General features: G+C 39.6%; 1 protein-coding gene across 9 annotated transcripts in view; it reads left to right on the plus strand.

The window, feature by feature from the left end:
• The window catches only part of DOCK6 (dedicator of cytokinesis 6), a 187360-nt gene extending 183622 nt beyond the window's left edge, over nucleotides 1-3738 (plus strand). For all 9 annotated transcript variants that reach the window (XM_087925984.1, XM_087925987.1, XM_087925985.1 and 6 more), the window contains 2 exons: nucleotides 2073-2240; nucleotides 2861-3738. In XM_087925984.1, the coding sequence (XP_087782110.1) occupies nucleotides 2073-2240; nucleotides 2861-2903 (211 nt within the window). In that variant the 3' untranslated portion in view covers nucleotides 2904-3738. The remainder of the gene's footprint in view (nucleotides 1-2072; nucleotides 2241-2860) is intronic.
• The last annotated feature ends 8479 nt before the right edge of the window (nucleotides 3739-12217 follow it).

Below are 12217 nucleotides of genomic sequence, written 5' to 3' on the forward strand. Positions count from 1 at the left end.
CATCCAAAAAAAATAGAAGTTTTCAAGATATTGAATATGTCCTTAAAGTCCTGGTTCAGCCAAGAAGAACTTTCACTTTGTAACTTCCTCCTTCTTCCTCCTACACATTCTTAAGCCAGTTGCCGGCTTCTTTGTGGCGGCCATTAAGACCGCCTCTCCACCGCCTTGAGAAAAGGGGGTTTTGCCGGCTGGGGAGGGGGTCTGCGATACCCCTCAACCCCTGTCCGGATCCCCCCTTTCTTCGGCTGCCCCAACAGGGCAGCCTTATCCTCCAGATCCGTCAGGATTGGAGGCACCAAGATGGCTAGCACGGCAGGGATCGCGCAGAATCGCGAATCCCTGCCGTCACCGAAGCCTGGCAAACCGGAAGTCAACATTTCCTCCATCTCTTTTGGAGTCACGGCATACATTCATGGTTTTGGAAACTTTGCTCCAGGAATTAAATCAGTTGCACAATCAGTTGTTCTGTGTGTGGTAATGTTTCACAGTCCTTTTCGCTAAACACATCTGCTAGGTCTTTATATTCCTCTGGATAACGTAGTTCTTCAGAATCATCTATAGCTGTTAAAACTTCCCTATTATTTACATATGGAGGGGACCTAGGGCCAACTGCAATTTGTAACTTCCTAAAACCGCTTGCTTCTTAGACCCAGATTTCCCTGATTCACATTACAATTAAAATAACTTCCAGCTATGCTAAAAGAAGATTAACTGGAATTCTGTTTCACAAAACTAGCCTTCCGGAACAACTCTGTTTTCCAGAATAACAACTCCAAGAGGTGGTTGTTATGAGTATTGGAGCATGGAGATGGAGGATGCCTCTGCTATGTACTCTCTAGAAGAGCTAAAGGAATATTCTGCTTTTACTATGTTGACCTGCATCCTGCTTCCATACACAAAATATATCAAAGTAATACATATCTATGTTAATAGAACTGTTGTGAGGATCCCAAAAATTCAGCAGAGTATAGTGCTCCAAGGGATAGACTCTGGTTGGGATTAGTAGGTTCCTTTAATGAACTGAGGAGAGCCAAGTAAAAGGTCCTTTTCAAATATGGGGCTCACCAATAACTTTAGCCTCTCTTTGTTAGATGTTCTGGAGATAAAGTAAGAAGAGACTCCTGTGTATAGTTTCAGCAGGTGGCAGCATCTAACCAACCTTATCTAAGCTCAGAAGCTAAGCAAAGATGTTCTGGTTAGTGCTTAGAAAGTATGTGGACATGTTCACCAGCATTCAAGTTCAACTCAAAAGTGACTATCTTTTACCCTCTTCAGGACTTAGGAGGTAGTCAGCATAAATGCAGTATTTTCTATTGAAAGCTGGGGAGGGGAGAACTCCCCTAATTTTATACCTACAACAGCAACTGTATGGAGATAGGCTGGGCTAAAAAAATAGGACTGGTTCAGAGGGCTTCATGAGTGAGGGTAGACTTTTATCTGGCTCTTTCTGGTCCAGTAAAAGATGATAGATGAAGTGCCTCTTATACATAGCCATTTATCAAGCAACAAAGCTGCCTCAATTCATTTGTGTTAATACCTCTTTTTGAATCCTATATACGCAGCTTTGCTCTCTGCCCAGCTGTGTCTTTTGTACTGAGTTTTGCAAAAAACAAAAATTGTTTCAGTTCTTTAGTGGACGAAAGAAAATAGTTTCCTTTAATGTCAGCCAAGCCTACACAATCCCCTTTTGGTTGGCAAAACTTTAGTATGTTTATTAACTTGATCTTCAGCTTTTCCTCTAAAAAGTTCCAGACAACTAAAAGTAAAGCCAATCTTTTGAAAGGATGTCTTCAAAGGAATACATTTTGCAGCACATACGTTCATTGCCAAAGCTTCTGCAGTTCAGTAAGGGTGATCTGAAAAGAAAAGCTTGTCTCCAGAGCCTTCCACATCTAATAGACACTTCAAAAATCTATCTCCCTTTGAGGGCATTTCAGGCTAGAAGCTGGGAGCAATTACATTAAGGTTGGAAAAGTTAGACAATGTAAATAGCCCAAAGGAGGAGACAGAAAACCCTTTGAGGCCTCTGTAAGCCAGTACCATGATGCATATCCACCTGACTATTTTCTTAGATGTGAAGATGCCCTTCGTAAAAGCAAGACATTGATTGGACCAGACCAACGTGAATTCCTGAGAGAGCTAGAGAGGAATTACCAGCGTCTAAAGGAAGCCCTGCACCCACTACTCAACCGCAAAATCCCTCAACTCTATACACCAGTTGCTCCTCATTCTGCACACAGGTGAGACCTGCATGCCCAGCTTGCCTCTGGTATGAGTAAACACTTCAAAAATGGATGCTCAGAATCAAAGTGCTTTGCACAGGCAAGTTTATTGGTATAATTCCACCACTATTACACTTAGGGACCTTTCCTAATTTGTTGATTTTGTTTTCATCTTTTGCTCCTTAAGACATAAATGAATCTCACTGAATTCTTATAGGAATTCTGCTCCTCGAAACCAGGAAATATAACCATATGCTGCTATCCAACACAAGATGCTATGCTGTTGGATGATATCCAGATGTTTAGAATGTCATAAGTGGCACAGGGGCACTATAAGTTGTCCATTGCTTGCTTTCAAGGGACACAGTTCTTACCTTTAGTAATTTTGAATCAGTTTGGTAGAATCTGTTAAGTGATATTTGTGCCTGTTAGGGCTTCTTTAAATCTTATAATGACTCTGATTGTGCCAGTTGCTTTAGAGAGATCCTGCTTCAGAATCAGACCCAAATCTAATGCAGTTCTTTCCTTTATTCAATAGAAGTATACATTTCTGCTTTTGCTATTTCACTCTTTTCCCGCATATAATGTAAATTCCTTTCCAATATTTGTTTGAAAACCTTCTTCTATTTCTCCCCCAGAAACTCCTTCAACAGATTGTGTCTACGGAAGATGGAAGCCTAACCTAGATTTCTTGAATTGCTAGGAGCCTAATTTATGAGAGGAAGTACTGAACTTTGCCGCCACCAGAGTTTCAGTCTTAATGAAGGATTGTGCACTTACTTTGCACTGGAAGACAATATTGAGATTCCTGCCCTATTTTTCCTGCGTTGTTCAAGATTTGAAGAAAGAGTTTCAATCAAATAGAAAGAGAACATTTGTTGAAGATGTTGGAAGGAGCTGGCTCCCACATTCTGCCTTGTTGAAGACTGAGCTCCACCCTTGGGAAATTTCTCAGCAACAGCCATCTGGGTTGGGAAGGCTAGGTCAGAGTTCCTGCAGATCTTCTTGATCCTAGTGGAGATTTGTGTCATAAACACTGACCTTGAATTTCCATATACAGCAGGTAGATTCAAAATGTAACTCTAGGTGGACTTGGAGATGGACTTGAAGATACATGGAATATCTCTGAAGAGTACTCTGATTTCACTTGAAAAAATATGAAGTTACATTCGTTCTAGATAGCCTTTTTAATTTTCAGAAGCATACAGAGACATTGTGCCATTTAAATATAAGGATGTCCTGACTATTGATAGTCATGTCCTGACTTTAAACTGAAGTCTTCAATAATGGTAAGAAGCATAAATTGGTTAGCAGCTCACAATGGCTGTCAGTTTTTAATTAAAACTGCTCCTGTTTGGAATTGAAATATCCCTCCAACGTTTTCTCTAGATCAGAATTCTGTCTTGTTCCAAGTCTAAGATGGATAGCTGAGCCTTGATTTTTGTCTTGAGGAAATTATAATAAAATTTATTTATAATCCAATTATTAAAATAAAATATGTGATGTCTGGCCCTGTTCCTGGATACCAAAGCCTTACTTATTTGCATGTTAGGCATTGAAGAATTCCATACAAGCTATATTCGTCCAATATCAGAATGAAATCAGCAATGTGATGGAACTTGTGTCTCATGAATGTCTGTTTTGAAAAATCAAATTTCCAGCCCCTGTTGCTAAAACAAAAGCTGAAGATTCTGTGTAATATTTGAAAATTATAAGGGGAGATTACTATTACTATCATGTAGTCCTTCTTGCTTTAACCTTGATATGATAGTTTATCTCTCCTTTCTAACTGGGCAGCTAGTGATAATCTTTTCTTTGTCATTAGCAAAGCCTGCAGTTCTAAAAACATATTCAGTTGTTTAGTTAATGTAAGCTGTTAATCAGAATTATCTGTATTTGGAAAAGTCTGATGTGATTGTCCTTCAGCATTATTTCCCAATCTGTAGAGCTGTCACATCAGGGGTTAGGTGCCCAGTTTGGCTATATCTCTGGCATAGAATGACTGAAGAAGAGTCATTGGGGTAACTGCTATTTGTTACGAGACAGGTAAATTTTCCAAGTCAAGCGACTGCTGGGGATTTTATGTAATTTATCCACATGATTTTCTTCTAACATAGCAATAGCACTTAGACTTTCACACTGCTTCACAGTGCTTTACAGCCCTCTTTAAACACTTCACAAAGTCAGCATCTTATCTTGCCCCCAACAATCTGTCCTCATTTTTCCAGCCTTGAAAAGATGGATTGCTGAGTCAATATGGAAATGGTTATTCGTTGCCATCTTTTGGGATAGTTTTCAACTTATTAGTTGGGCCTCCCATCCATGTACTGCCCAGGTTTGAGCTTTTTAGATTTTCAAAAAAAGATTTTTAAAAAGCCAATTGATGGAGTGTGGGGACAAGTGCAAATTTGAAGAAAAAATATTGTGAATATGACAGTGAAACAATAAATAAAGCAACGAAAATCAGGAAGGTCTGCTATTCAGGAACCATTAGACTCTTGTTAAGTCGAATGAAAAAATTACAATGATGGAAGGACTCTATTGGCAGATATGAGATCCTTGTAGCAACGAGAATTGGATGAAGAAGCTAATGATAGAGTTGCAGTATGTAGTCCATCTCTTGTCAGATGAGTCGTTAGAACTGAACACTGCTTGGCCAGTACGGAACAACAAAACTCCTAAATATCATTGTTGGGGAGGCTGGGCCCTGCACATTTGTTCTGATGACAGAAAAATAGCCTAAAGCAGAGCGTGATTGGAGTCTTCTAATACCAAAAGAGCTGTCACAGGGAAGAAGGTATGGATAGGTCCATAGGGCCAAATCAGTGATGGGATTCAATTTTTTTTTACTATGGGTTCTGTGGGCGTGGCTTGGTGGGCGTGGCAGGGAAAGGATACTGTAAAATCTCCAGTCAGAGGTGGTATTTGCCGGTTCTCCAAACTACTCAAAATTTCTGCTGCTGGTTCTCCAGAACTGGTCAGAATCTGCTGAATACCACCTCTGGTCCAAATGTAGAAGAAGAACCAAGTTTCAGCAATTTTCTGAGCAAATGAGTTATTGAACTGAACAGCCTGTCCCCCAGAGTGATGAATATTCTATCCCTGGACATTTTCAATCAAAGGTTGGAATGGTCTGAGGATTCCTGTCCTGGGCAGTGGATTGGATTAGAAGTCTTCCAAATCCCTTCTAAGTCAGTGATTCTAGGATATTCCATTGGAAGGCAAAGGGAAGGGGCTGATGCTTGTCTTGAAATAATTTCAAATGGAAGAATCTTTATACCATTTTCTCTGGGTAGTTTACAATGTCAGCATATTGCCCCCAGGAAGCTGGATCTTTATTTTGCTGATCTTGGCAGGATGGAAGTCTGAATCAACCTCAAGCTCCATCAGGATCGACTCCAGAGTAAGGGCAGAGCTTGCCTACAATACTGCATTCTAACCACTGCACCACCAGGGCTCGTCTCACATAACCCTATTTGCACATGTTGAATTCTGCAATTAAATAAATTTCAAAGTTACCAGGTACTATTAAAAGGGATGGGGAGCAGTTGGGTATTGAAACAGAACATTGGAAGTGCCCCTTTATTGCAAATTGGGATGAGGGAGAAAGAGATTTGCAAACTTTCAAAATCAAATTCCTTGTTAGAAATGAGAGCAGCGGCTATTCAAAACTCAAACTGTATTGTTACAATAGTGCTTTAAATACCACAAGAGATTGTGAGGAGAAGAATATCTCCTCAAATTGGCTGCAATACTGGAGGAATTCATTCAGTTGTGGGGAAGGCAGCTTTAGTGACATATAAATTTGCTTGGAATTTTATCCCGGTAATGGGATTCCTATGATTCTGCAATCTTTAGCAGCAGCAGAAAATAGTAACCTATGTTCATCTAATTTAAGTAGAAATAATACAGGAAGAAGGTTCTGTTATGGCAGCTTAGAACATAAGAATTATTTCACCTCATTGCCTGTCTTAAGCCACTGTAAAAACCACTAGCTATTTCTTTAGGTAAGATAAATAGACCTGCTAAAATGTGGCCTCCTGTGTGAAGAGACCCTCTTCTCTCAGGCATTCACTTGTACTATATCAAGGCCCTCGGTAGGAAAAGGAATCATTTTCTGAACAAGTTATTGGCATGAGAAAAGCAGGAGTACAGCAAAGTTGGTTCTCTTGGAAGTACTGCACATGCTAGGTGTTCAATAGTAAAACACAGCCTAGCTTTATCTACATGGCCTGCCAGCAAGTTTCTATCAGAAACCCATACATTGGAAGACATTGGAATATTAGCAGGTGCAGACTAAATTTAGCAGTATCTGTAGAGCAAGTGCCCTCCATTGAACAGCACAGCCTGTGTTCTGGCTAGCAACAAATTGAAGGCAGAAGTCTTTGGAAATGACCTTCTGGAATTATTGGTCTGCAAAGAAACAGTTGGTCTAAGCAATATATTTCAACCCCTTGGTTATGCAGTGCCTCCCAACTTTCAGACTTCTATCACAACTAGTGTGCTATAAATACAATTTTTCACATTTAGGAGGAATATGGATTTATTTCTGCCTTAAGTTTACATTGGCAGACCTGATGTTGCCTGTTGAGTCAATTCATTTGAGCATGCTGTAAATTTTGATAGCATTTTTTTTAAAGGCTGAATAATTGAGTAATCATTAAAAGACAGCAAATAAACACTTTTAAGTCATTACAATCAATTCTCTTAAGTACTGTTATAGGCATTTTAAAACTATTTTGGTAAAAGTAATTTTAGTTAATGTAAACCTAATGAAACCTAACACTGATAAAATTGCATTTTACAAATTAAAAACTTAAAAGGTAATAGGGAAAAGGTGTTGAAAGATCAATGCAGAAAACAGACTTATCTCTTTTTCGTATCACTTCAGATCTGTGTCAAATATTCCAGATCTGTTTAAAATCAGAACAAGAAAGTACTAACTGATTCTCAACTTCAGGAACTGTTTCATTCATTAAAAATATTGTTTGAAAATTAATACCAGAGACTGCACAGAAAAAAAACAGAATATTTTAATGACAGATTTATAGGAAAATATTGAAATCCATATTTCATACCAAGGTATTTATCAATTTGCCTGAACATGCCAAGGATTGAATGTGGCATCTAGGTCACATGAACATTAGCAAAGGACTTGCGACTTTTCCTTAAGACTGTTATTAGAACATAGAATCACAGGGCTGGAAGGGGCCTTTGAGGTCTTCTAGACCAGCCCCTGGCTCAAGGCAGGAATCCTTATACCATTTTGAACAAATGGAGGTCCAATCTTTTTTTGAAAACCTCCAACAATGGAACTCCCACAACTCCAGGAGGTAAGCAGTTCCATTGGTTAATCATTAATTTCTCCCACCATCAGGATTTTTTTCCTTAGTACCAGGTAGGATCGCTTTTATTGACATGATACACACTGGACTTTCTACACACCACACTCTCTGCCTTATGCAATTTTACATAGATTTTACATTGTTTTAATTAAGAAGGATAGAAAAATAGCATTCTGGAAAGGAAATCACTGGTTTCCAGCAAAATATACTTTGGTTTTCAAACAATCTTTCTAAGCCTCTTTATATCCCAGAGTCATGCTTAGAAGATAAAGCAGTGAAAGGATTGCAGCCCAGAGCTTTGCTTGGATGGGTGTTCATCAGTTCAGGAGAAAGTAGAAAGGGACAGGAGATTCCTAGGAGGCATTGTTAGGAGGAACCTAACAGACTGCTTTCTGGGAAATGGGTATTTCATGATTGCTCGTGTCTTCCATCCCATTCGTTTTGTGAGAGAGCCCATAACATGCTCACCAGATTCCAAAAATCTCCCCGTTCCAAAAGGGCTGGAGACCTCTACATTTGAGTCCTGAAGTCTTCTGCCACTTTGCATGTGATTGTGTAACATGCAGATGTCCAGTGAAAAAACAAAGCTTGGTCATGAATAGCAAATGGGAGGTACTAGTTTCTTTTCAGAGATTAGTATTTGTATTTAGCAAGACTAAGTGGTAAGGAGCGGTAAGGTGTTTTGATAGTTGAAAAACAGTCATGGAAAGGATGAAGGTGACTGGGAAATGTATTACCAGGCTGCGGCTATGGTATGGATTAAAGATTGGATCAACCTGGAAAATAGAAGAGTATTGTTGACAGAGGGTCATGACTTGCAGAGAGGGTGACATAGTTTTCTATGGGATGGGAAATGTAAACAGCATGCATATTTTCAGAGACACGATTAGAGATTCATTAATTCAGACATACAACAAGATTAAAAAGAACTATTATACTAAAATACCAAACTGGTAGTCAACTATGGAAGCACAAATCTACCCAAATGCAATGGATCTGGGGAAAAAGAGGACTTATAAAGACTTATTAGACACACAAGAAAGATTAAAAACAAGACAAGAACCACAGCAACAAAATATAAAGATAGATTGGTGGCCATACAAGCAAATTCAGGTGAGATACAAAAAGGACAAAGAACAATTTGGTTTCTGCATGGAAAAGCATCAATTAGATAAAATTCTACAAGAAATGGAAAAGAAAATGATCTCAAGAATATATAGCTTTCTACTAGATTTTAAAATGGAAGAGGAGGTGGTCAAAGAGACGATGGTGGTATGGGCGAAAAATGTTGGCCATAATATAAACCTGGAAAATTGGGAGAGAATGTGGGGATTAAATTATAAATTAATTACATCTACAGCATACAGGGAAAATCAATATAAAATGTTCTACAGATGGCACCTTCCTCCCGCTAGACTGGCAAAAATGTTTAACTCAGACCCAAACTATTGGAAATGTGGAAAAGAAAAAGTCACTTATTTCCATACCTGGTGGACATGCCAGGGGCTGAAAAAATATTGGAATACAATTAGACAATGGCTAGAAGAAATCACGAATCAGAAAATTGAATTTAATCCAGAAACTTTTTTATTAGATCTAATAACACAAAAATGCAATAAAACAGATAGATATACCATGTTACACATATTAACAGCTGCAAGGATTTCGTACGCACAACTCTGGAAAGAAAAAGGGGTTCCATCAGAAGGCATGGTTATAAAAGAAATAATAGATTGTATAGAGATGGACAGGCTCACGATGAAAATAAAAGACAGAGAAGATTCAATTTACTATAGGGCCTGGGATGCCTGGTATGAGTGGTTTAGAAATAAAAAGAAAATAAAATGGCAATTAGGAAAAGAATGAGGGAATATGTAAATATGTAAATATACCATAGAGAAGATTAATGTGTAAGGATAAAGATATTGATTTATAGCAAGAGTAAGATGCAATGGAAAAGGAATAAGTAAATACAGGTACTGAAAAATGTAAGGAGATACAAAAGATCTCTTGATGTTGATAACAATGTATAAAGTTTTATTTTATGTTTTTTAAAATTTGAAAACTTAATAAAGTTTATTATATAAAAAAAGGAAAGGATGGAGGTGACAAAGAAAAATACGTTCTGGAGGAAGTCAGGCCTTGGAGATTGTCTGCAGAGTAAATATAAGTCTGAGCTCTGCAAAAGCAGTGATTTCCTAGGAGCAGGGAAAGGTAGGAGAGAGCACTGTTGCAAAAAATAAAATTGGACGGGTGGGGCAAATGATCAAGGCCCAAGATGAGAAATTTGTTTTGGACATGAAAAGGAATTTGGAAAGATTTGAATCCAGAAGGGAAGGGCAGAGGAGAGTTGGCAGTTACGACAGCAAAGCAAAACAAGAAATAGTCAAAAGAGGATTAAGAAGTAGCTGCCCCTCTCCAAAATTTCATATGCAGCAGGCAGTTTGAGCTATCTTGCTGATTAGACTCCTTTGGATCCTTGAAAAGGTAGGTGAGATGAATCTTGACAGAGGCATAGCTGGAAATGTTCAATTTCAAGGCTTTGTTTCTCCTGAAAGTGTGGCCAGCAGAGGTGGAACTGGCTGTCAGCTGTCCACCTAACCCTAAGTAACACCTGGGACATTGTTTCTCCCCAAAAGTGAAACTTTACTGAATACACTACCTTGGCACAGAAGAAGCGAAACCAGCTCTGAATTTGCCACACAAAAGCCCACATAGTTAAACTTGATTTTCCCATGTTGGCAAACCCCTCAGTTCATTCCGTTGTCCAATTGAATATGCTTTTGTTATGAGAACGGCCTGTATTGTTCAAAGACCTGTAAGGCATGACCTTGGGAGAGGCAGCAGGGTGTCATGATCTTCACACGGAGTCTTGGCATTCCATTCTCACCCCAGACATTCCAATCAGCCCCGAACCGATTGTTGTCAAGCTGAGAGCAAAGAAATAACTAGGTGAAAGAGCAAATCATTCTTGACATGCTGACCCCCCAAAAGAAGGATACATCTGGAATTAATACAAACATACATAGGTGTGAACAATTCTGCTTCTTACAAAATATACATCTTACTTTGGTCATTTAGGGTTTCTGGAATGAAACCTTTTTAGTAGATTAGCTGCTTTAACATCCCTTGCAGCTACCCACTGTGCATCCAACAGGGTAGCCTTTTCACTATACAATTTTCTTCGGTGGTGTCTAGGATGTCCTTAATTTCATTATGCTCCTCCCCTTTTATGAGGACTGGAGGCAGATGGGGGTCCCCCAACTGGCCTCACTTTAGAGTCTTAGTAGGGGTGCAATGAAACAATAGATGGAACTGCCTAAGACTCCTTGGCATCTGAAGCTCCACTGTCACCAGATTAATAATCCACACAATGAAGAAGGGACCTATATATTTGGGACCCAGCTTCTTACAGGGTTGCCTTAGGTTTAGATAATTTGTGGATAGGTACACTTTATTGCCCATCTTAAACTCTCTTTGAAGTGCTCTCTTCCAGACTGCTTGCTTTTTCTGGCCCTCCTTTGCTTTTTCTAGTTTTCTGTGCACTATAAGCCATGCACCTCTCAGAGAGTCCACCCATTCCACCAGTGTTGTGGAAGATGGACCCCATCTTCTGCAGCACTCTGATGAAGCTCCAGCATGGCTATGAATTCAACCCCCATAGCAACCTTAAAAGGGGTAAAACCCGTGCTACTATGCACCAAGTTATTGTAAGCCACTTTGGCAAACAGCAGCATTTGGTCTGCTGATAGCATGTTAAGTATTGTTTCACTATTGAGTTAGCTCACTCTGCCACTCTGTTAGTATTAGGATGAAAGGTGGAGCTAAGTCCTTGGGATGAACCTATCAAGTTCAAAAACTCCAGCCACAATTTTGCAGTAAACTTTACCCTCTGGCTTAGGAGACCATTTCCTTGAGGCTTTCAGTGCTTCCAGATTTTTGTGATCAGTCCAGACTTCGAATGGGATTTTGCTACCCTCTAAGAACTGCCTCCAGGTGAGGAGAGGACAGCATAAGCCTCCAGAGGACAGCATCAGCCTCCTTCTCCCAGATTGCCCACCACCCCTTGGTGTTGGACCGTTTCTGAGAGGTATAGACACAAACTTCTCTGCAATAAACAAACTTCTCTGCAATAAAACTGCCCCTATGGCCATGTCACTAGTGTCTGCTTGAATCATGAACAGCTCCTTTGGGTTTGGGTGCTTCAAGATTGGCTCAGTGGCAAAAAGTCTCTTTAGCTTTTCAAATGCTGCTGGCACTCAACAGTCCAATTCAAGGGTTGACTTGGTCTGAGCTTCACCCCCGCCCTCCCTGTTTTTAATAGATTTGTGGTAGGCAGGGCTATCTATGTGAATGTGGGAATGAATTGCCTATAGAGGTTTGTAAACTCCAGGAAACTCTGCAGCTGCCTTCTGACCTGTGGGGCTTCCCATTCTAAGATTGTCTTCACCTTCCCCAGGCCCATTTCTACTTTCTGCCCAGAGATACAGTACCAGAGTAGTCTAGACTAATCTTGTGGAAGTCACATTTGGATAGTTTCGCTTATAGCTGGGCTTTTAACAGCCTTCACTAGTTTTATGTGTTCTTCTGTAGTCTCAGACTAAATTAAAATATCATTCGGGTACACCAGCACCCTTTATACAATTATTC

Source organism: Pseudonaja textilis, chromosome 2, assembly GCF_049901715.1.
Source record: "Pseudonaja textilis isolate UNSWEBS1 chromosome 2, rPseTex1.2, whole genome shotgun sequence".
NCBI classification, from domain to species: Eukaryota; Metazoa; Chordata; class Lepidosauria; order Squamata; family Elapidae; genus Pseudonaja; species Pseudonaja textilis.